This window comes from Dermacentor andersoni, chromosome 9 (genome assembly GCF_023375885.2).
Source record: "Dermacentor andersoni chromosome 9, qqDerAnde1_hic_scaffold, whole genome shotgun sequence".
NCBI classification, from domain to species: Eukaryota; Metazoa; Arthropoda; class Arachnida; order Ixodida; family Ixodidae; genus Dermacentor; species Dermacentor andersoni.
Genome location: NC_092822.1, coordinates 9,154,580 through 9,178,628, shown reverse-complemented (window position 1 = coordinate 9,178,628; position 24,049 = coordinate 9,154,580). Strand labels below are relative to the sequence as shown.

The 24,049-nt window shown below is 44.6% G+C and overlaps 1 protein-coding gene and 1 long non-coding RNA gene across 5 annotated transcripts in view; one reads left to right on the top strand and one right to left on the bottom strand.

Moving 5' to 3' along the window:
- Window positions 1-16,653, top strand: part of cno (adherens junction formation factor afadin) — a 151,050-nt gene extending 134,397 nt beyond the window's left edge. Inside the window, exons 20-24 of one of the 4 annotated variants that reach the window (XM_050174694.3) lie at window positions 3,465-3,528; window positions 7,161-7,337; window positions 8,535-8,624; window positions 12,162-12,563; window positions 15,226-16,653. In XM_050174694.3, the coding sequence (XP_050030651.1) occupies window positions 3,465-3,528; window positions 7,161-7,337; window positions 8,535-8,624; window positions 12,162-12,563; window positions 15,226-15,567 (1,075 nt within the window). In that variant the 3' untranslated portion in view covers window positions 15,568-16,653. Of the gene's footprint in view, window positions 1-3,464; window positions 3,529-7,160; window positions 7,353-8,408; window positions 8,435-8,534; window positions 8,625-12,161; window positions 12,564-15,225 lie in introns of those variants that run through there. The other 3 variants (XM_055068500.2, XM_055068502.2, XM_055068501.2) reach the window with 3 other exon arrangements.
- Window positions 16,250-22,913, bottom strand: LOC126526990 (uncharacterized). Its single transcript, XR_011890255.1, has 3 exons — window positions 21,691-22,913; window positions 20,527-20,755; window positions 16,250-20,468 (listed from the first exon to the last, which is right to left on the bottom strand). It is a non-coding gene; the product is annotated as an uncharacterized lncRNA (long non-coding RNA).
- Window positions 22,914-24,049: the final 1,136 nt, after the last annotated feature.

Sequence of the window (24,049 nt, the reverse complement as noted above, 5' to 3'; positions counted from 1 at the left end):
TACTGCTAGTCGGGTGTTTTCGTGCACAGCGTGCAAGAACGTGCTCTGTGTGAAAAAACAAACACAACAGCTCACACGCGACGTCATCAGTGGAAGTGTGCCATGCCGCAAAAAAGCGAGAAGAAAAGTAAAGGCGGGGCCCGTGACTTGTGCATCACACGATCCTGAAGGTCCAGTATGGGAGCACGCAGGGAAGGACTTTCGCTTGTGGAGGCTAGACGGGGCAAGTGGGGAGAGTGTCTCACTCGGCAGTGGCACTCCTCGTCTCCTGAAATCATGAATTCATCGCACTGAAATATTTATCTCTGCTATTAATGAACCAATTAAAAAAATTCTTGCAGCTGAATGTCGTTAGAGGGCACGTAACAACTTCCAGTGTCTGCATTGACGGTGCCCACTGTCCCAGACGGTGTCGGAGTGGCCAGTGCCAGACCGCAATACCAGACAGCCTGTAGCTGCACCCATGGCCCGTGGCCACCCAGCTCTCATAGCCGCGACTTCCAGAGTCAGCGATAGAAGGATCTATTTGCATAAGAAACTAGGACCACCCCCGAGGCTTCCGTACTCACTCGCTTCAGGCTTGCCAATGCTCTGCTGGCGCTAAGCCTCGCTCTCCCAGAATGCAGACCATGTGGCTCTCGTACCGAAGAATGTTCATCAAAAACACTTGCAAAAGGCTTAGCATGTTGAAAAGTTCAAACACGCTACAGCAACTGTTGCCTCGCTCAAGAAAGCACGCCCCTGATGCTAGCAATCAGAATCCATGCTAGGCCTACGCTTCGGTTCAGTTTGTCTCGAACTGAGCAAAACTATCATCCGATGCCCCAAGAGCCCCACATTGGGAATATTCTTTTGGGGCATGTGAACGGTGGCGTGTTCGAACGTTCGTGTTTGTTCATTCCGGTGCCGTGCTCTTAAGCCTCCCTCGGGACGGTCTGGAGAAGTGGGTTGGTGGACGTGTGAAACGTCCACATCGCTCGCCAACTGCAAGAGCAAGAGCCTACTCATTATCGTTCCCTAGTAACTCTTCCGTGAGGTGGCGTTAGCAACATTACACTCGCACCATCTCTCGTAATATAGTGCAGAAGAACTTCTTGCTAAGCAAGTTGATGCATGACTATGTTAGGAAGAGTTGCGCGTAAAAAACTATGAACACAGGAAAAAATGAAGTAGACAGAAATGGTGCAGTCGTAAAGAGCGAAATATGCTGCAACCACACCGACCACCTCCTGCACTTAGCTACAGGGTGAAGCGGGATTACAGGAGACGCAAGAGCCAAGTGAGGAAAGTATCAGGGGACGCGTGAAAGTCGAGCATCTCCACAATAAATGAAGCGTAAATGAAGGGGTGATATCAGTTGGAATGCTGTTGCAACGATAAATGGAGAGGGAATTGTGGCAAAAGATTTAAAAACAGAAAAGATAACTCAGTCACCACATACTAGCTTAGTGTGCCCCTGGTGCATATAGACAGGCATCTGTTCTATGCCTCCATTGGCAGTTTTGTATGGGAAAGGTGCAGTATAGTCCACTGTTAAAGGGAATGCACATTCCCATATTCTACCATCAATTATTGCTGGTATAGACCGTTCAACGGCCGAGGAGGAAAGGGCGCGCAGCGAGCCTTTCCTCCTCTCTGGCTTGGGCGATCCAGCGTGGCGCTGCTTGAAAGTATTGCTGTCACGTGCTGCGGAATGTTTTGGAGATAATTTATATCTTACTTTGTGAAATTTACACATGTCCGTTCATATAAGGTCGTCAGGGAAGCCTTTCGGTGCATCGGTAACTATACAGTACGCAGAAACATGTGACGCGCATCAGCAGCCGCAGTGTGTGTATGTGTTGTGAACTATTTTGTGTATATCGGTTTCAATTCAACGAAGAGCCAGCATGAAATGGTGAATATGCTCACTATCTGATCGCTTGGCGTAGGGAGTAAAACACAAAGCATAAGAGCGCATGCTCGTGCACGGCCAACCTAAGGCAACCACGAAACATCTAAGCGGCAGTCGCTATCAAATATTTGGGATGTACCGGCATCATTCTCGCGCATTTCAAGTCTAGTAGGCTTCAAATTACCATATGTCTACGCAAGCTTTCCTGCATGAGGCCAATGGCGCTGCTCAACACAGCGATCACTGCGGTTGGTGAACCAGCACGATACATATATAAGCTATGTGCATCAACATTGCCTTTTTGCCCTGTAAAGCCATAATATATGAAAGGAATCGCATAATAAGAAAGCGATGGCCATTTTTGAGGACAAAATTTCCGTAATACATGTGAGTCTGTCATAGAGAACAGAACGAAAACAACCGAAAAAAGAAAATGCAGTTACCATCCTCTTTCTCATAAAAGAAAGAAAAACGTGCTAATGTCACAGTATGAGCTCACTTAGTCACACCGCACAACGTTTATAGATCTATAAACATTGATGCCGCATTCTTGGAACATACACTATATAGAATAGAGATGTCTACTCCAGCACCTACCACTGCTTAGGATGCTCGCACAGTTTGTAAATGGTCGCTTTGCTCGACAAGTATAGTTCACACTGTAAGGTGCGCTGTTATTACTAACCAAAACTATTTTATTCATGGGTGGAAACCTCTTACACTGAACCAAGTAGTCATGCAATGTAATCTGCAGCTAACAGTTTGATCGCTTATCAAAGTATAACAGCAGAGCTCAGGGCTATCGTAGCAGAATAGTTCCCATGCCATTACGATCGTCGCATACATTTCATTGCTCTTAAACCGCAGCTTAGAACTAGAGGATAATACTTGGAACATTAAGAAATGCACAATTGATCTCCAAGGCTGATTGTAGGTGCAAACATGTGCGTACACGTTGCGCTGCATGCTCTGTCCGCCTTAACGCCAGCAGAAAGTCCGACCATACCGGCTTAAACTACTTTGGTACGTCTCACAGAACCGTTTTCCACATAGAAGACGCCACGTAATTTTAAAGAGACCGCATGAGTGCGAAAACAAACACCAGAAACTACTGCCAAGCGTATATCTGCCATGCAAAACAGACCGCTCGCCCAAGCCAGCATGCAGACTGCTCATAGATGGTGCCACTGCGTAGCAATATGGTGGCGCCTATGAAAAAACGGTGTATAAAAAGCCCACACACTAATTTCTTGCTTATGAGTGAATGACCAACTGATTGTGTCATACTTCTTTGTGATAAAAGTGATCAAATATTCATTATATTGGTATTAGTACTGATTATAAGTGTTCCCATTAATAGTGTCATGGGTCGTACATAATTTGAGAATTTTTTAACAAAGCCCCCATTCACTCACTCAATGAAACTTGTGAAAACTTGGCTGTAACTTCCTCAGCTTTAGACTATGTTGTGGCAGAATGTTCACTTAGTGGTGTCCTGTAACTGCCTTTATAAAATTGTTTTTGATGGTGTGAAAGGCCTATTTAAAGGGGATGAACAATGCATATGCAGGATACCCCGAGATGCCATCCAGGTGGCCAGCCCCTCGCCCTGGGAACGGGAGGAGAAAGAGATGGTGAGTTCTCTCGAGTGCCAGGTGCCCATCGACGTGGGATTTGCCAAATGTGTAGACGACCGAGTTCCAATAACTGCTCTGTTCATGCACCGTGATAGCAGCAGTGGCATTATGAATCGTGCAGTAAGGGCATCATTCGGGGTGTTTTTTTTTTTTACCCTTTGAGGGTCGAATTAGTTTGAAAAAAACTTTCCCAGGTGGTCAAATTACTTTATTGCGGATCTTGAATGTACAAAATGTATAAAGTCGGGAATAAATAGTAAAAAAAAAAATTGGGAACAGTATTTTGGTGTCAGTATCACTCAGAACTGCAATATGTTCAATAGTATTTCAAAGTTTGGTTCTCCTTGAAACACGGTGCTAAGCACAGTGCCTTATCGCAGTCTGCACACCTAAAATGCGTGTCTGTTCTCCTCTTGGAGCGACGAGTTGTGTTAGCGCGCACATGACATCTTCTCTGCGTGCGGCTGCCTTGGGCAGAGGTCTGAGGCACCCTCTTGTGTGAGCGCGTTGCCGCAGAGAACGAGAATACCTCGAGAGCGGTGGTGATAAACAAGCTAAGAGCAGTGCCAATCAAGATAGAAATCAACTTCTGCCACTCCTGCAAGAGAGTGACGACAAAGAGAAAAATCACGTTTCGCGCACCTCCGTTGTGATCACGCAGCGAAACTGAAACCGCAAAAGGGGTGTTGCTGCAGTCTGCGCGACGCGCTGAAGCTAGAATTCTGTTTATCTCCCCAAGAAGGTAGCGCAAATTTCAAATGCTTCTTATAAGTCCTAAGAGGTGGCAACTCCTCCCAATGAGCACGCATCGTCATTATGGCGCGCAATTCCAAACGGAGGGTCAAAACCGTACCCGTATGGCAAAGACCTTGCGGGACAGAAAACCGCCGCCATACATGTACGGTAAAAACCTTCAAAGGGTTAACTCTTTAAGGGTATGTTTTCTTTTTTTTATCGCGAAAGCAATACTACTTACACTTTCGGCCCATCAGTGGTCGTGGCGCCTCCTTACACAGCTGCGCGTCACGTGACCGTGTGACGTCACGCCAGACCGAGAGACGGGGCCCCAGCTCGCGGCATCGATGGTGGAGGCGAAGCCTTGCGCACCGCTGCTGCGGCACTACCGAGAGAGGGCGCTCGCTGGTGTGACGTCACGCTAGGAGGATAAATGGGGCTACAGCTCGGCTCCTCACAGTGGTCGGTGCGCTGCCTTGCGCTATGTCGGATGATGTATAGCCATAAGTTTAACAAAGGGCAACCATGTCCACACCATCAGCCGAACCAAGGCGCAGCCAAGGGTATTGCTTTCGCAATCTTCCAGGCTTAACCAAGCTAAGCCTTCAGCCAATTTTTTATATGTAACCCTCCAGCAGGGCCTCTACCAACCGGTAAAACTGATAATTCTCAGAATTTTTGAGTAGTCTGAAAATACTCAGGGAAACCTCAAGGAATTTGTGCCTCCATCAGGGAAAATTAGCTGTAATTTTATTGAAAGGGTCGAAAGTCGCGGTAATGCTGGCTCGAGTAACAGACAGGAATAGTAATGAATCGTCTTTGATGCCCTGTTGTCGGCTGGAGGACTAGCCAGTGTACAGTCAACGACCGACTTTCCGGATGCCCGATAATTTGGACGGCTTCGCGGCACCACCGCGTACCCCATGGAGTCAATGTATCAGAACGTCTGAAATTTCGAACGCAAGAACTCTTCACCGTCCGATTTTCCGGACGTTTTGCCGTGACCGCAGGTCAAAAACATCATTAATCAAAGCCACCACTGCTGCCATTTCGATTACCTCGCCGCCTCGAACCGGCACTCTCGCATGCAGATCCGCTGGCAGCCGTAGCCACCACTGCGGCAACGCTACGCCTAGCTGCTTCGACGTTCGCTATGAAGCTTCTTGCCATTGGGCACCGCGTTTTTTATTGAAAGAATTCGCTGCTGCCAGCAATGGCATGGACTTCGCCTTTGTAGAACTCGCGATTGGCTTAGAAGCTTGGGAAGCACGATGCGTTGCGTAATGCCGGTTTTCAAAAGTCAGCTTCGCCTCTTTACAGAAATGTTACTTGGTGGAGCATATGCAAAAGTATTGTAGTGAAGCATAACAAGCGTGGGAAGGGACTGTTGCCACGAGACACAGTACGAGCACCAATATGCCTAATATGTGTACCGGCAGGCCTCCAGAGCGTTTTCGAATGTGCTTGTGGCAGATTGAGCCCCTAAGGGCAGTAAATGACATGCATTTATTTTTTACAACTGGCTGATTTTTTTGACGTTCTTGCCACCCCTAGGAAGTTCGAAAACTCACACGTGGACTGTGCAACTTACCAAGAAGATGCTTCAAATGGTCCGTAAGGCAAACTAGTGGTGGAAGGAGGACAAGAACAGAAAGGACCTATGCATTGGGGAATGAACTAGAAAGGAAGCGTGCTGCCGCCGTTTTGAAGGAGCTTGAGCTCAAAAAGCAAAGTGCTGGCTGATGCCGAGATGCAGCTGTCCCTTATCGAAATCAATATAAACCTTTTAAAGCAGTGAAACAAAACACTGAGGCGTCATGCGCAGGCTGAGAGTATGTCAGGACAGTTGAGGTTGACTTACGAGCTGTTGAGAGTGAATCTCAATTGGGACAAAGTTTGGGCATCATATCACTGAGCTTGTTATCAGTTGATAGAAGTAGCTCATATTGAAAAATATTTGCTTCTGTTTGGATCTTTCTATTTAAAAATTTCGATTTGCAATGTATTTTACCTTTTTATATAGAATATATTTCATTCGCTGTGTATATTATTAGCCCCTCATTTCTGTTTTCTTTCTGAGTAAAATAGACACCACTCCTTACTATTAAGTAAGGATTAAGTAGTCTTTTTATTATTTAACATGGTTACTTGAGAGTGACAGCATTGGGTGACATGGTGTCAGTATGTTGGGACATAAAACAAAGTTCTGTGCTACTCGGAATTTTGCGAAGGCACTCAGGGAAAACCTGGGAAACTCAGGGAATTTGGAAACATCAATTTGGTAGATGCCCTGTTTTAAGTCAGATGTGACTTCGTTACGAAATTTGTACAAAAATGTTGAAAGAAATTTCATGGCCAACCAACTGGCCAAGCTAGACATTGAAAAAATGTAAGTTTAGGCATGTTGGTTTTCCATTTCAGCCTTTGAGCGCACAAAGAAACAAAGGGACAGTGTGACAGATGTAGACAAAGTGCTCATCTTTGTCTATATCTGTCACATTGGCCCTGTGTATTTTTGTGTGCTAAAAGGCTAAAATACTAGACTTGTGAGTGCCTGCACCTTGGCTACTTGCACTGGTCTGATGTTGGAAGGTACAGGGGTGCAAGTCTGTGTTCACCTTTCCGCTAAGAAATTAGACCAATGCATATGATCAACACCACCTTCATATGGCTATGCATTGGTACAGTATGAAGTGTGTTGGTCTAGAAGGTTTTGCAGCAGATTGTAAGGTTCCTTTCATAGGGCGTAAAAACCGCATGTGTCGATTATTGCGAACTGTGTTGATTGAGCCTAGAACCATTTTATCCACTTGTGTTGACGTGATGCACATGTGTATGGGTCAAAGGCTGAGCTGGAACAATGCTGAACTTACCGTTCCAACCTGTGTGTACAGCGGCGCCTCCAGCGACTGGAAGAAATGCGCCAGATGCGAGACGAGGAGTTGCAAGAACTGGAGTCTCTACCGAACCGGACAAGCCGACAAGAGGAACGGCTCAGGGCCCTGAGGCTGGAACGAGAGTTTGAGCGGCGGGCACAGGAACTTGCTGGGGACGAGGACGAGGAGGAGCAGGTGCCAGAGCCAGCTGTATGCAGTTGTACGATTGGGTCTCCTCACTTTGGCTGCACTGGCTGCATCAAGTGTATTGCTGGGAGTGCTCTTGGCACACAGGACACACTACTGAACTGTTAAGAACCAGAAAGCTTCCTTTTCTTTATTCAAGCTTAGTAGCGAGCTAGTCTTCACCACAGAGCTAGTTATTGCAGATGTTCTGGTTTCTTGTAGCAGCGACTTGTATTGTGCCACTGCTGTTGCAGAAAAGATTGTCCAAAAACTATCAACAATGATTGTCAATGTAAACAAATAGCGCAAACAAGTGAATGTTTGCCTTGCTGAGTCCGACCACCGAACATTGTACATCAAGCAACCACAAAAATGGGTAAAGAGTCAAAGAAAGCTATTTGCTTTAAAAGACATGCTGCTTTAGAAGTGTTCAAACTCGTGTGTGGTGTTCAGACTGCTTATTTCAGAGTGCTCCAGCAGTGCTGCAGTAAGATAGTGGTAAGGCTGTATTTCAGGGACAGAAAGGGTGCAGCGTTGATCATTGGACTTCTATATAGTACACACAAGAAACTTAGTCTCATAATAAAGCTTCAGTCACTTCCTTATGAGGCCTTTGTACTGCCGCTCGATCTCTCTGGAGCAACCAGTCAAATATAGTTACTGAAGTCTCAGGTGTAGTGTTATTTTTATTATAGTGTAATTTCTTATGTGTAGAATGAGCATCTGTCCTGTTCGCCTGCCCTCTATTCTCGACAATATTTCCACCCAATGCAATTATCAGTATAATACTACAGATTACAAAACTTGAGTGTGCCAAGATGTCACTGTTGGTGATCCATAAATTGCATTTCATGCTCTTCAATGCAGCGTCTTTACTGGCAGCAGCTGTAGCACACTAAGAGTCAAAGCATTTTTTTCTGCCATTGTAGCTGCCATTATTGCTGTGGAGAGACAGAACTTTGCTGCAGCCATTGCATGGTCAAAGTGAGAAGACTTTTGTCACCTTGCTTTGTGTGTCAGTCTGCACTCTTTAACATTCTGCCTTCTGGCGTACCACGCATGCTGCTTTGGGAAGCACAGGATTGGCTCTGCCAGCTTCTGGGGAAGTAGGTGTCCCTTGTTCCTCGCATGTGTGTTAATGGCAAGCCACACAGCGGGGCACATTATGACCTGCATCCCCCCCCCCCTTCCCCCCAATGCTTCCAGGACTTGACAACTGAGGTGCAACCTCTGAAGGAGCGCCCCTCCCAGCATCCTTGGGAGCCGATTCATGTGGTTACTCCCCGCCATCTGGAGGTGAGTTTTTGAGAGAGAAAGAGGAGAGTAGTAAGCATAGGTAAGGAGCTTAGTCACCACAGGCTCGTCCAGTTTGCTACCCTGTTCAGGGCAAAAGGGATGGAGGAAAGGAATCGGAGGGAAACAAGACTGCATGCATGGCTTGCACACGTGACATTGCATGGGACAACTGCAGTCAGTCCCCATTGTGTTGTCACTTTACATATTTTATCAATGCTCAACTTGTTAAGCCTCAGATGGCTCAAGATTCAAGATTTATTATCGAAGTACATGTAATACATTGCATATGACATATAAATAAAGGAGGAGGTCTCAGTCTCAAGACTGAGAGTGAGACCTCCTATAAAACCATACATCAAACAGCAACATTTCGGTAAACATTGGCGAACACAGAAAACTGAGTTATAAAAATGTTCAGTTAAGCAAAAAATAAAACATATACATAAATGTAAGAGAACTTATTGTGAACATAAAGAAGTGTTTGAGTGTAACAAGTATGAGTGCAAAGCCTTTATAAACATTTCACAGGATTTCTTCTTTCTACCTACAAGCAAGGAATTCCAAAATGATACTAGTGAGAAGTTAGCTGTAGACTTGCCATTGTTTGTCCTGGGTTTAGGTAAGAGAAAGTTATTTAATTTTGCAAAGCTGATTTTTGCAAAACTGATTAGTATGTAGTAAAGGAATTGCAAGCCTTCCATTCACATATTTATATATCAGAATGCCGAGAAAGTATCTGTTTAGTTCTTGAACTGATAAAATAGCATGTCAGTAGAGTAAGGAGAACATATTGGACATGAAGCTGCTGAAGGTTATTATTCTTATTGCTTGATTTTGGGGATGCTGAATGGTTGATAAATGAGTAACATACGTGTTCCCCCACGATCAGCTGCAATAGACACTGTTGCTCTGAAAGAAAGCATAATAAAGCGCCAACAATATTTCAAAATGAAAGAAAGGACAAACTTTTAGTAAAATTCGAATGGCACATACTGCTTTTTGCGTGAGCAGTGAGATATGCAAGTTAAACTTTAAATGTTCATCTAGTTTTATGTTACTAGAGCTAGCATAACTTCGAGTATAACCCATATAAACAAAGGAATTGTTAGGAATAATTCGGTTAGTCAACGAAAATATGACCAAGTTAGCTTTTTTTGGCATTTATATTTAATTTATTCTTTTTGAACCATTCAACAACATTTATCAAATGTCTATTTAGTTTACTGGCAGTTATTACAGTGGTATCATCTGCATAAAGTATACAGGAAGAATGTACAAGGCTTTATGGAAAATTAGTGGTGTAAATAAAAAATAAAAGCGGACCCAGGATTTACCCCTGTGGAACACCTATGTTGATGGTTTGGGAATTAGAATAGGTACCAGACACATGTACTTTGTGTTCCTAATCATTCAAATAACTATGAATTGGTTCTAATGGGGGCCCGGATACACCGATTGACTTCAGTTTCTGCAATAAAACGTCATGCATAATCGAATCAAAAGCTTTTGAAAGGTCAATAAATGCATCTCTAACGACATTACCGGGGTCAATGGCAGATTTAATTTTATCTGTTAGCCACATTAGACCGAATTCAGTTGAGTATTCTGGTCTAAAACCATACTGGTTATTGGAAAGAATACCAAACTTGTCTAGATAAGTTCTTGAACGTCTTGCAGAAAGTTTTTCTACGACTTTACTGAAAAATGAAAGAATTGCTATAGGGCAATAATTAGAGATTAATCGCTGATCTCCTTAAAGATGTAAATAATTTTTGCATTTTTCAGCTCTGTTGGGAAGAACCCAGTTAGAAATACAAGATTGATGATGTGACAGAAAACATCACAGATTAAATGCACTATCATTTTTATGTTGGCAGCAGAAAAATTGTCAAGACCAGCACGTGTATTGTTAATACTAATGATAATGTTGTAAACTTCTTCAGGTGAAGCCAGATAAAGAAAAAGATAATGTTATAATCGCGATCATGTGTGGTTGAGGGGTGCTGTCGACTGGGGTGGATCAGTGCCGAATAAGTCATTGAAGGTATTCGCTTGGGTCGCTTGGGCTTGTGGGGCGAAAAATTTGTTATCAGGCATTATGGCACCAAAATTCAAGTGAAACAACTTGGAGATATGGGCAACCCGCCCAGATCTCCCAAGTTGGATTCCATTTGACATCGTGAAGGTCAAGAGTCAAACCCATTACCTTTGGTGTCAATTAAGACGAAGTTAATTATGGCACAGTTAAGATAGTTAATTAAGGCACCTGAACCCACAACCTTTGGTGGCAGTCAAACCCACTTAGATATGGACACACTGGCCATATCTCTAAGTTGGATTCCCATAGACATCATGAAGAGTGTCGAAAACATTACCTTTTGTGTTAATTAAGGCGAAGTTGATTAAGGCACTAAAACCCATGACCCAACATGGAGATGCGGGTAAACTGGCCCCATATCCAAGTTGGATTCCACTTGACGTTGTGAAGGTGAAGAGTCGAACCCATTACCTTCAATATAAAGCATAGTTAGTTAAGATAGAGGTGATTAAGGCACTCAAACCCACACCTTTTGATGCCACCATTTCATGCCACACCTTTTTTTGACACCATTGCGGATGTCAAAGGATCTTTGCATTTGAAAGTGGTTGACAGTCCGTACATTTAGAGCTGTTCATAGGGAGAGAGGCATTGGACGTCACAGTGGTGGCAAAGGCTGTGAACTGCTGTGAACTCTAAAGATGTGGATATCTTACAGCTGTAACGAGCATGCAAGTCATGAAGTTGGTGCATAAATGAAATGAGGTTGGTGTTGGCCAATGTTTATCAACATGAACACCTTGTTATGAAACACAGGTTCAAAATTGGATACAGTAACTTTTGCCTGCAATGTCTATCAGCTTATTTAGTTTGCTTGGAGTCTAAATCTCATGAATACTTTGTTTATTGCAGAACAACAGACACAAGAAAGACGACAGGACAAGGCGCCTTGTCCTGTCGTCTTTCTTGTGTCAGTTGTTTTGCGCTAAACAAAGTATTCATGGATTCGCACCAACTAGCCCACCAACGCATTGTGCTGATCTAAATCTCATAGCTGTGCTTTCTGCTACATAGTCATAAAGTCTAGTAAGGAGTGTCCGACCAGTGCATTGATAGCACTCGCAGAGAATCAAGAAAGGAATGCTGAATAGTGGCCTGCTTGGCATGGAATTATACCATGTAGCATGACGATGCCTGTGCTATGAGATGTCGGCGCACAGACAAAGTAGTCAAAATTACTGCTCCAGCATGGCATATTTTGCAGCCCCGGGGGGGGGGGGGGGGGGTGTATTCTGTAAGAGTCGACCTAGTGGACTGTCCATTTCGGCCGCTGCTGATTGGATGCAGCTGTATGAGCAAGGAGGAGACGTGCAGCCCTAGCCAATCAGCAGCGGCCGAAATGGACAGTCCACTAGGTGGACTCTTACAGAATACCCCCACCCCCTTTCGCAGCCCTGGGTCTTATGGTTCAATCTCTCAATCAGCACATTTGCTTTCAGGAACAAGAGGATCGTCTACGACAGCTGCGTCTGGAGGAGAGTGGCAAGCAACAGGAGCTGGCTGCTCAACGCATGGCTGAAGAGCAACTGCTGCGTGAAGCACAGCGCCGACAGCAGCAGCAGCTACAACATCAGCAGCAGCAGCAATACCAAAACCAGCAACAACAGCACCACCACCAGTTACAGCAGCAGCAGCAGCTACAGCAGCAGCAGCAGCAGCAGCTACAGCAGCAGCAGCTACAGCAGCAGCAGCAGCAGCAGCAGCAGCAGCGTCAGCAGCAGGAGGAACACCAGCCGCATGATGACCAGCCTCCACCACTGCCGGCATGCCCACCTCCCCCGCCAGATCGCAGACCCCCACCTTCCAAAAAGGTGTCCTTTACTGAAGCGCCCCCTGTTGAGGCAAGTGCAGTGACAGCTGCCTATGGCTGCAGAGCAGAATATGCATGAGAAACTCCGCATTAGCACAGCATGAGTTTATGCCTAGATAATCTCACACGAAGACTAGCATGGAAAAAAATGTACGGAGGGAGTTCGAATGGATAAGTGACATATGTTGACATGTGGTTCAATCTTGCAACAATGTTAAGGTCGGCTGCCATGCAAAGCGCAGCAGCACAACATTTGCATCTTCGGCCACCAGATGGCACTCTTGTTGGTGACAACCTAGGAATGCATTGCAAATACACCACTGTAAAACTCGGGAATTTGTATAGTTAGGCCGGCCCCGATTCTAAGCCGACCCCTAAATGTCCGAAGCCAGAAAAAATGTAAAAACTTGCCTCGAATGTAAGTCGAACAAAAAAAAGGGAGACAGCGTTCACAAAATGAAAACAGCATTTATTTAATATGAACATGCCGAGCTCACTATGCGTTATCATCACTGCTAGCCCAGTCCGCAAGCTCAGACAGTGCAGCACGGCTCGCACGCATTGAGATGCGGCGCAATCTCGGTCAACAGTTCCTCTCTGTTATCGCGCACTTATTTTCCTTATGGCTGTCATCTCATTGCGGTGCACACGAAAGGCATCCCCCATTGCACCCTCCAACGACGGACATTTTTCTCATTGATGCCGAAGTGCCGCCCGGCTTGGAACTTTTGATGATGCCTCTGCGGCTAGCGCAACTTTTCGTTTGAAAGTTGCACTATAGTGGCATCGCCTGTTTGGTGCCATTACGATAATGCCACACTATGGGCCAGACCGCACGCACAGAGATGCCGCACAGCGATACGACACAGGTCAAAATAGCGACGTCGCTCCTGTACTTCAGTTGGCTTCTCGTGCGGCTAATAGCAGCTGCGATACTAACTTTTCTAGATGGTGTTAGCTATGCACCATATTTATCATATTCAATTACAAACTGGTGCGTGTTTTAATATCCTCAAATCTAAGCCGACCCTAAAGTTTGGTATATAATTATTTGAAAACAACTATAGGCCTAGACTGGAATAGATACGGTAAGTTTGCTCATTTCTGTGAGGCAAACTTCTTTCAATATAGGCATCTCCTGGGGAACTGCGTTTTGGAACACAAAAAGGTTTTTTCATCAAAACTTCACATTTGAGGCGAATTGTAAAAATGGTAATTTGTGATACAGTAACAATATTCAGCAGAATTATTGAATAGGTTAAGGTCTCACAGTCCACCAAATTTCAGAATGCTACATGGATTGGTTAAGCTGATAAAAAATGGTAAACATAGCAACTTCTGAAAATTGTAGCAAATTAAGCAGTTAGAAATTCTAAAACACTTCCGTGTCGCACGGAAGCCTCAAACAGTGCTAGCTGACCCTTCTTTACATCTACGTTTCACAGACAAAAATATATTCTTTGTAGCTGTAACATGTTGCATTTCACATTGTTGTGAATTTGTGACAATGCCTTGTGCATGAAATAGGCGCCTCCACACTGAAAAATTTCGCTATGTTTTTCCTCCTAAAATATTCATTTGGCAAAGAAGCTACATTCACTTTCGTGATACCAGAGTGATATGTGCATGAAATATTAAATATTCAATGGAATCCAAGGTATGAATTTTTTTACCCGTGTTGATCTCTCGTGGAATCACCCAGATGCATACTCACACAGTCCGGGTCTCGTTCTGCCGCTACATGTGGTGCGGCTGAACGGGACAGTAGGCTTCGTGCCTGCCGTATTAGTGCATTTACAGCCTTTATTCTTGCATTTACCAGCATGGATGACACCCTATTTGCTGTGCACCTTCAGAGCCGTGTAGTCAATATTGAGCGTGGTTTCATCCACAGCAGTTGTTGCCAACAGTAGCATTGTTTTAAATGGCGTGCATTGGCGGTGTGCCTGCAGAACTACGTAGTCGCCATACGTAGTCACGTCATGAGGAACCGCAGTTTCATCCATCATTGTGCTGAGCAATAGTTTAATTTTAATTCAATGCTTATTAGTCGTTTGCTTTCAAAACTGCGTGATCGCTATCCATTATCACGTCAAAAGCAACTGCAATTTTGTTCGGGTTGCGACTAAGAGTAGTTTTCGTCTTGACTCTGTGCAATGTGTGTGCCTGCATGTGTGTGTGTGTGTGTGTGTGTCAAACATGGCGGAAGCTGCCGAGGATGAAGACCAATTCTACTGCACGCTGCCAACAAACCCGCCAACTACATCACAATGCTGTTGCCCACCGACCAGCTCACTGGTGTAAAAACAATCGGGATGTGTGCGCAGTAGTAAAAGCCGCAACTTGAATGAAGTCTCGGGTTTTGCACCACGGCCACACTGTAAAGAAAGTGGCAAGACCTTCGCAGCTGTGAGTGGTAATCACTCCCGAGATCATAAATGCAGTTTATGCACTACCTTTGTGCAAAACAGAAACGGGACTTGCCAATTCGTTTAGTGAGTAAAGTGTGTTGATGTAGTAAGCATTTGTTTATTGTTCTCGTTACCCTGAATAACTCGACATTCGGTTAACTTGGACCTTTTTTTTTATCCCGTCAAGTCAGGATTAACAAGCTTTTACTGTATTTACATGCACTGTTACATGTAGATGCAAATCTGCTTTGACAGTTCTTCATTGTGTTTATGCGATTACAGGTGTGCCCCCAGGATGATGAAGAGGAGGATTCAGGCTACACCTTACAAGATATTGATGCAGTGCTGAATGCTCCACCAGGTGGTTACCTGGTGGCATCCACACCAGGTGTCATTGGTGCACAGGAGGTGTATCGTGACCCTCGACAGCGAATTGAACGTCAGCGAGCCCTGCAGCAGCCAAGCAAGCCACCAGGACCCGAGAAGCTCACCTTCCGCGAGAAGATGCGCATGTTTGCTCGCGAGACGGGTGAGGAGCACACACCACGCGACAAAATGAAGATCTCACGGGCGCAACGGGAGATTGAGACCAGCCTGAATGGTGTGCCTGCGCCCAACCGTTGAGCAGTGTTGTGGCTTGCACCAAAACAGTCTTTTAAATCAAATGCCACTGTAATGCCAATTGAAGGACTAAATGGTGGACCGTTTCTATGCTGTTTTTGACTGGAGCAAATTGTGTTTTGAAGCACAGAGAATATGGCTGCTGCCATATTCCGATAGACTTTTGTGCAGCATGAATGAGTTGTTGCTGTTTTGTCGTTCCAGCTATGTTGTTATTATGCCCTTCCTTTTTGATCGACTTGAACCATAATGCTTGAAGGACAACATATAGGGCAGCTGTTATAAATAACAATTTAATGAACTGCAGTGAAATGCCACTTGAAGCCGAAACATGGCTGCTCTTATGTGCTTCTAATGAACTCTAGTTTAGCAGCTTGTTATTCATCCTTATGGCTGATGACATTTTCTTTTTACAACTCATTAAATAGCATTCTAAGAAAGTTATCATTGCCATTTAGCTCGAAGTTTGGTACTCATTAGCAGCAAGTTATATTGTGTCACTAGCCATGAGGATGCTTTTAGTCAAAGACCAAGTTTGTCTACTAGAGGCTGTTTTTAATTATTTCTTGCTCTTTGAATACTGATTTACTCAAGCTAAACATAGATTATCTGTTATTTGTATACTTGCAAAGACGTTAAGATCATTACTGAAGTGTGGTTGTGTAAGGAGTACTCAGTTTTCTAATACAGGTGTTTACATTTGTGGTTTGACTCATTCCAAATTACAAGAGCTTACCTTGTTGAAAGTTCTCCTTTATTTTACTTTTTTTCATCATGAACCTGTGTAAGAGTCACAATGGCCATTGGGCCAGCTTTTCACTCAAAAGTATTTTTATGGTGCTTTACAACCCACTTTATGTCGCTTGTTCATTCACCAGAGTGCCTCTTTCTTTATCATAGTGCAGCTAACAGAGCAGCTAACACACACATGCCGAACTTACGGCCACTACCGACTCTACTCTTCACATCCCATGAATTGGACTCCAAAGCGCTGTGCACATAAAGCTGTTGCATCATATGATGAGCTATTTTACCAGAGTGCCTGTCTTTTATTACCATGCAGCAGCTAAATAAAAGAGCTACCTGAAAGTTGTGTGATGTGTTTTCTTGGGTCTGGAAACGGTACACCTGAACATCTTGCGACGCTGGCAAGGCCAAGGTTGGTCTTCCTGGCAGACAGGTGCTTGCACGTCCTCACTTCTGCTAGTGTCGTCATCTTTTGTGGTTTTTTGTAAAGCAGTGCATGCAGGTTTGGAAGGCAGTTTGTGAGAGACAGCTTTGTTCCATTTCTGGGCATTGTCTTCAAGCAACTGGTCAAGTGAGCTTACATTCCGTGGCACATCTAGATGCAGAACTGACTGTTGGCTGTTGGATGTAACTGATTGTGTAGCCAACTCGGAGGACTCTGCATTTGCAGCTTTTCTGGTATGCACATACGGTTGTACTACATTCATTGCTTCTGCTTTCTGTGTTGTGTTACCGTCATGGTATGTTGCTGGTTTTTGGTCTCGTTCCCCTCTTGATCTGGAATGCAGTTTAGGAGAAGTAGGTCCATTTCGGTCCTGTTGCTCGGCATTCTTTTCAAAGAAAGTGACCGCTGAGCTTACATGTGGGCTACCATTTGGAAGTTTTATTGGAGGTGGTGTCTTTGGGCAATCTATGGGTGTAGCTGCTGCAGTATTCTGGAATGGCAAAGACTGATCTTTCTGGACAACTGATGGTTGCTTGTTATAAGTTTTGGTGATCTTTTCATTCCTCACACCACTGTTCTGTGCCCTACCTTTTGCATTGGAACACTGTTTAGGGGTGGCCAATGCATCACTGCCTTGTTGGTCTTTTTCTTCCAGCAGTTGGATAAGAGAAGTTACATTATTTTTTGGCAAGTCTATCTGCAGACTTTTATGTTCTTTATTGTTGGGTACATGACCTGCCTGTTGTGGTAAAAGATTAGTGCAGTCAGTTGACACACCTTTGGTTTGTGTTAACATATTCTTTTTTGTCTGAGTACCTTTGTCTGTAACTCTGCGTGTTAGCTTGTGTAGATTATGCAATAAAGAAGCTGTGTTTTTCACTCCAGTTGACCGGGAGATGTCGCCTGTGGTATCTATTTGGTCCTCAGACATGAGAGCTTTCTTAAGACTCAGTTTTTTTTCATTTTGCTCTTTTCCATCTACAGATGGCAGTTTGTGGTGTTTGTTTCTAACAACATAGTTTTCAAAGGCTGTGTTCATATCGTTGTCGCCTAGCCTTGGTTTCGCAGGCACGGAATTTTGACTTGAGCCTCCTGCTTCAATATGTATCGAATCTTCATCGGTGCTACTTGCTTCAAGGAGACGTGCCATTTTGGCACAAGCCTCCATGATTTTGTGGACTGTGTCCAGCAGCGATTTCTTTTTATGTGGTGCCTTGTGTGGCATCTGTGGCTGTATCCTCTGGGCATTGATTATTACGGCTGGTCCAAAACCCTCAATTCTTGCAGAAACCATTTGTGGCCACTGACCACTTGGTACGTCCTGTGAGTCTAGAGCTTTCATTTTCTGCGACCCTGACTTTGAGTTGTGCCCAGCAACATTTAGGGCTATCATGGATGGCTTTGTGACATCTGTTTTGCTGTCTCTTGGTGACTCAGCTTGATGGTTCATTTCTTTTGCAGAGTCCTTTTGCTGCTTGTCTTTGTCACCGATGGGTTCTTCTGCAGCTTTCTTCCTAGAAATGTTTTCCAATTTTATGTCTTCCTTTGGTTCTCCCAGGCTTCTCTTTACAGTCGGCAGGCGTCCTCTTGGCGTCATGCCATTTTTCCTGTTGGCAGAGTTGTCCACTGTGGTGCTAATGCTTGGAGCCTTGTGGTCACTTCCTGGCCTGTCTGTAACCTTTGGTGAAGGAATGTTTCGTGGTGCCTCATCGAAGCTGGCTGCAGTGCTTGGCGGCTGCTCGTCACTTGTGTTTTGTGGTGAAGACTCTCTTGGTGATTTTAGTAATGATGGCTTGTTCTTTAAATCAGTCTTTTCTTGAAGGTCTACAGGATGCCTTTTACTACTTGGCTTACATGTATGGTGTGGCATGTTTCGTGGCTTGTGTGAGGGAATGTTGCTTGATGCGTGATCAGATATGGCTGCTGTCTTTGAAGGCTGCTGCTTGTTTGTCTTTGGCGTGGGTGCTTTTGATGGAGCCTTCTGTGACGATGGCTTATTAAGCCCCCCTCTCTTTTCTTGACGGTCTGTATGGAGCTTTTTACTTAGCTTATATTTTGGCTGTGGTCTCTTTCTGGGCTTATCTGAAGGAATGCTTCTCGGTGCGTCATCAGACTTGGCCGCTGTCTTTGAAGGTTGCTTGTTCCTTGTGTTTCTTGGTGCAGATGCTTTCGATGGAGCTCTTTGTGATGATGGTTTGTTACGTAAACCTGTTTTTTCTTGAAGGTTTACAGGATGCTTTTTACTACTTGAATCAGATATTTTTTTCATTCTGTTTCTTGGCCTGTGTGCAGTAATGTTACTTGCTGCCTGATCAGAGCTGGTTGCTGTCCCTGAAGGCTGCTCGTTGCTAGTGTTTGGCGCAGGTGCTTTTGATGGAGCTCTCTGTGATGGCTTTTGAGGTAGCTTCACCTTTTGTTTAATGCCTACAGAGTGTTTTTTACTAGTTGGCACAGGTTTGGATTGTGGGTGATCTGTTGGCCTATGTGATTTTCTTGGTGGCTTGCTGGTTCTGGCAGCCACCTTTAAAGGTTGCTTGTCACTTGTGCTCTCTGGGGCAGGTACATTCGGTTGGACTGTTTGTAAAGATGGCTTGCTAGGTAATCGAGTCTGTTTTTTAAGACCTACAGTGTGCTCTGTACCTGCCTTGGATTTGGGTTGCGGTTTATCTATATGCCTGTGTGAGGAAATGTTTGGCACTTCACTGAAGCTAGCACCAGTGTGCGAGTGCTGCTTGTTGATTGTAGTTTGTGGTGCAGGTACTTTTAGTGGACCTGCTTGTGCAGACGAGTTTTCAGGTAGGCCTGACTTCACTTTAGGGCTTACAGTTTGCTTTTTCCTTGATTCAGGTTTCAATTGTGGTTTATATGATAGTTTATGTGAAGGGGTGTTGCTTTGCTCTGTAGCAGTGCCTAATGGTTGCTTGTTGCTTGTGTTCTGCATTTCAGGGATGTTTAGTGGAGCTGCCTGTGACGATGGCATGTTAGGTAGTGCTGTCTTTTCCATAAGGCCTGCAGGATACTTCATACTTGGATCAGACTGGGGTTTCAGCGACCCTGTTGGCATCTCTTTTGTACGGCTTTTCTTCTGATTTTTTCTATGTATTTCCTGTTTGCTTGTGTCTCTGACCAACTCTCGTGGCTGCCACAAGCCTGACTTGGCACTGGTTTCTTTAGGAACATTAGGCTTTGGTTTCCCAGCTGGACTTGCTAATGGGGCTTTGCTGATGGTGTTTTTTTGTTTAGTTGCAGTCTCTTCATGAGATGCATTAGAGCCACGTCTCACTTTTGTGTTGTCATTTAGGTGTGCTTTATTTAGCTTGGGTTTTGCTAACGATGGCTGCGTCTTTTGAGTAGAAGTAGCTTTCTTTTCCTTGTTCACAATCATTCCCTTGCTTTTGGTTGGTCTTCTGGGTTGCTTGGATAGGAAGCTTGCATTTTGACATTCTATGACATCCTCAGCCGGTGTTTTTTTCAGAAGTGCCTCTTTACCATTGACAACCAGCTTTTTGTCAAAGGATGTTGACAGCTGGGGAAGCAAGATATCATCAGATGTTGGACTTGCTGTTCCAGACGATGCAGATTGTTCAGAGTAACTCAGTAGTAGCTGACTGGTGCCATTACAGCTGTCGGGATGTGAGCCTGCCAACAAGTCTTTGACATGCTTGTACAGATTCAGTGGTATAGCAGTCACCGCTCCCAGCATTCCATGTTCCTGCATTAAAGAATGGCAAACTGTTCTCCAATGCTTACTAAATAATATGAGCTCTGACCTTTTCTGGTATGCCATCTGGTAGGCTGCATGATGAATGAACAGAAGCAGGCATTTCATTTGTTTGCTGTCTGCAGAACTTGCCAAGGCCAGCAGCTACTGCAGTGCATGTTGCCATCAGGAAGAGAACTGGTTTCCACAGGAAGCCAAGGAGACATTGAATAGCCCAGCTCACACTGCCAATGGACTTGCTCCGTTTGCTCGCAGTCTTCTTGGAATTTACACGGGAGCTGCAAATAATTAACATGGGCATTCAGTGTTTACATCTGGCAGAGCCATTCACTTGTCCACGTTGGAGAAATATGCATTGTCACGCCAGAATGAAACATGTGCACGAGAAAGTGAACTAGGTGAATTTCTCTTTCCACATCTGCCACGGTATACTACACCAGGGTGATACATTTACCAAAGCTTAGTTTTGGACCAGATTTCACATCGCATCTGCCTACATCTAAAGTAACCAGGGCTAAAAGGTGCTCTTCTCTATTGCTGCCCATATCATTAACATATTTTGGCATGGTAGTGAACTCTTCTCATATACAAGTCACTTCCGTTTACATTTATACCACGCAATTTTCCATGGGATATTTAGTACTACTGTGCCTAATTGCCACAGAATGGCACTGAGCTTTTTTGTCTCTTAAGTCGGCCTCGGTGTATGCTTATTCTGTTCGTCAGTTGACAATACTGCATATAAATAGTGAACTCAATGTCTATGATGATTAACCAGGCAGATTAATCTGTGTTGCCTTGCACATTTTTTATATGTGCATGTCTTACACCGGTGCGATCGAGCCGGATATCTGGATCGAATTACTCGACCGCAATTGGCTCTTTCCCGCATCTCGCGCAAAGGAGCCAATCGCGACAGAGAAATTCGATCGCGATCGAAAGTGCGTCGGGTTTAGACCGACGTTATACCGGTTCAGCTGGCTTTTCATGCAACGCAAAAGGACATGAAAAAATAGTGGTGCAAGGGGAAAGAAGAGATGAAACTTTGCACAAAGTCCGAAAATTGCACATGCTTTCTTAATGCACGAGATTTTCTTGATCTAGTCTTCAGGAGGTGAGCTAATGTATAGGTGCTCTTTAAAATGAAAGGACGCTGCAAAGCTTATTCAGCAAAGCACATTTGAATAGTTGATTGCTAAAGAATGCGTCAGACCGAGGCTGTTTGGCGCCGAGTTTCTTTTTAGGTCGGGGCATACGCAGTCACTGCTTTTAAAAAGCGTGTTGTGAAATGGTAGCACTCTGTGGTAGCACCACAGCACGCTCTCTGCATGCAAAATATGGTGGTGATGATCTTCTCCAACTCTACACGATGTACATACATGACAAATGGCTTAGGGCAGTGAGTAGTGGGGGTCGTTAAATGCAGCTTTTGCTTTACGCAAATGTGCGTTCTTTTTTTCTTTTTTTTTTTTCCCCACAGGATGGACCAATCATTTCTGACTTCTCATGCGAAACTCTATGCTACTGCCTTCTTCAATCACTTCCAAATCAACCTGACCACCAAGAACATTGTTACGATGTTATTTACAGCTGGCAAAAATTAAAAAAAGAAAGACTGTCAGCTTTATAATTCGTTTATTCTAACGTTTTACCAGTAAGCACAGCAAAACATTACAGCTTACCGACGCCCGGAGTTCGTTGGAACTCGGTGTTCTCAGTAGGCAACATTGTTTCTGCATTTTTATGTTGTGTTTGTTAGTTTATGAAAGCACGACCTACAGACCTGCACAGATCTCCCTCCTCCAGCACGCCTGGTCTAGTTCGCCCCTTTTGCCGCTAGGAAAAGAACGTACGAGCAGAGTGGCGCTAGTTATAACCTGTTCGCTGTCGTCTGCTTCTGCGATCTGTTCAGTGCTTGTCTTGCCATTTCGGCAGGCACAAAGCGCTTGTATTGGCGGTAAATGAATAAATTCACAAATATACAAAAAAATACATATTTCCGAATGCTTTGCGTTTGAATAGTGAAACTAGAAGAGGATGAGCGGTGCAAGAAATGTAAACAACGAGCATAGGTGGCCGCTGCAATGCTTGATCGACGGCATAAATTTCCCTTTCCTAGCCTCCTTAAGAGACTGGAAAAATTGTTAAAGAAGATTCATAGGATAATCTAGCTTTTTTAGTTGATTACAGACAGCCTAATGTCGTAGATGACATTAGGATTTACTGCTGTGTGCCGTAGTGAAAGGAAGATGATCTGGTAAAAGTATAGTAAAAGTATTCACGAGTAAGCTTCCTCCGCCCGATATGTGCAATAGGTTGATCGATTCTGTTTCAAGGAAAGGTACGTGAGCATTTCTTATTTTTAATGTCGTTGGATGTCTAGCTCAGTAGAAAGCTTGCAAAAATGATCCCAGTGCTTTAAAACATGCTGCACTGCAGGCCTTAAATCGCGTCACGGAACTCTTTTCAAACTGTAAAGCTAGGTTTCCTGCGTGGTAAGGCGGCAGCGTAATGGTGGTGCTTAAGATACGTACGCAGTGAAGCTGTGTGCGTAATTCATTTTTTGAACTCACGACGCATTCACGGACAACTTTTAGGAGTTAAAATGAGTGGTAATCGTTCTGTCGTCGAACATTACGGTGGCTTCAAGTTTCTAGAGAGCGCAGAAACGAATTTTACAACGTATACAATGAAACTGTTGTGTACTTTACGAACTCTATAAGCAATGTGATTTATAATAGTATGCTTGAAAAAGGCAATAGGAGCGGCTATTTAACGCTATTTCAGAGAGCAGCGGACTATACACGCTCCGACATTTTGTAGGTTCGGGCAGTCAACTTTTGAAGCCAAGTGACCGATCAAAGCCTTGTGACATCACTGTCACTGTGTTAGCAAAAATCATCAACTAGACAAGCAGTTCGTCACAACGAAACAGCTGCCGTACTAATTACAACGCCGCACAGCCGCCCACCGCGTAGCAGACGAACAGGTTATAAAAGCGCCACCTACGGCCGTCGGTTGAACGAAAGTGGGCGCAAGCTGCTCCCATAGAAGCCGGATATCTGTGCAGGTCTGGAGTTCCAGTAGGTCGTGATGAAAGTGCGGCTGATTCTAGGTCTCCTCGATTTGGCTGCACTTTCTGCACTAGTTCAGGAAGTGCAGCACTCTACACTCGATTTGCCAGTGCAGCTAGCGCCACCTGCACTTCGGCACTCGATTTGACGTCGTGCTGCACGAGTTCATGTACACTTCGGCACTAGACTCTCCGCAAGTTCTTTTCTCGTTCTTTTCTCGTGCACGTAGTGCAAGGCTTTTGATAGCAGACGACACATGCGGCTCCGTGGCCATGCGGGTGTTGGTAGACGGCATCGACGGCGCCTGCTATTAGTAACGCAGCACGGACGCCAGTTTTCTTCAGGATGTGTACGCAGCATCTTGTTAAGGGCGCTTTCCGGGTTCAACTGCTGCTAAGTGCACTGAAGGCCGGGATTTTCCCTCAGGTCACAGTCGTTTGTATTAATTTTCACGAGCTTACCGCTACCTCGACGTTAAGTTTGCGCGAAACCACATCG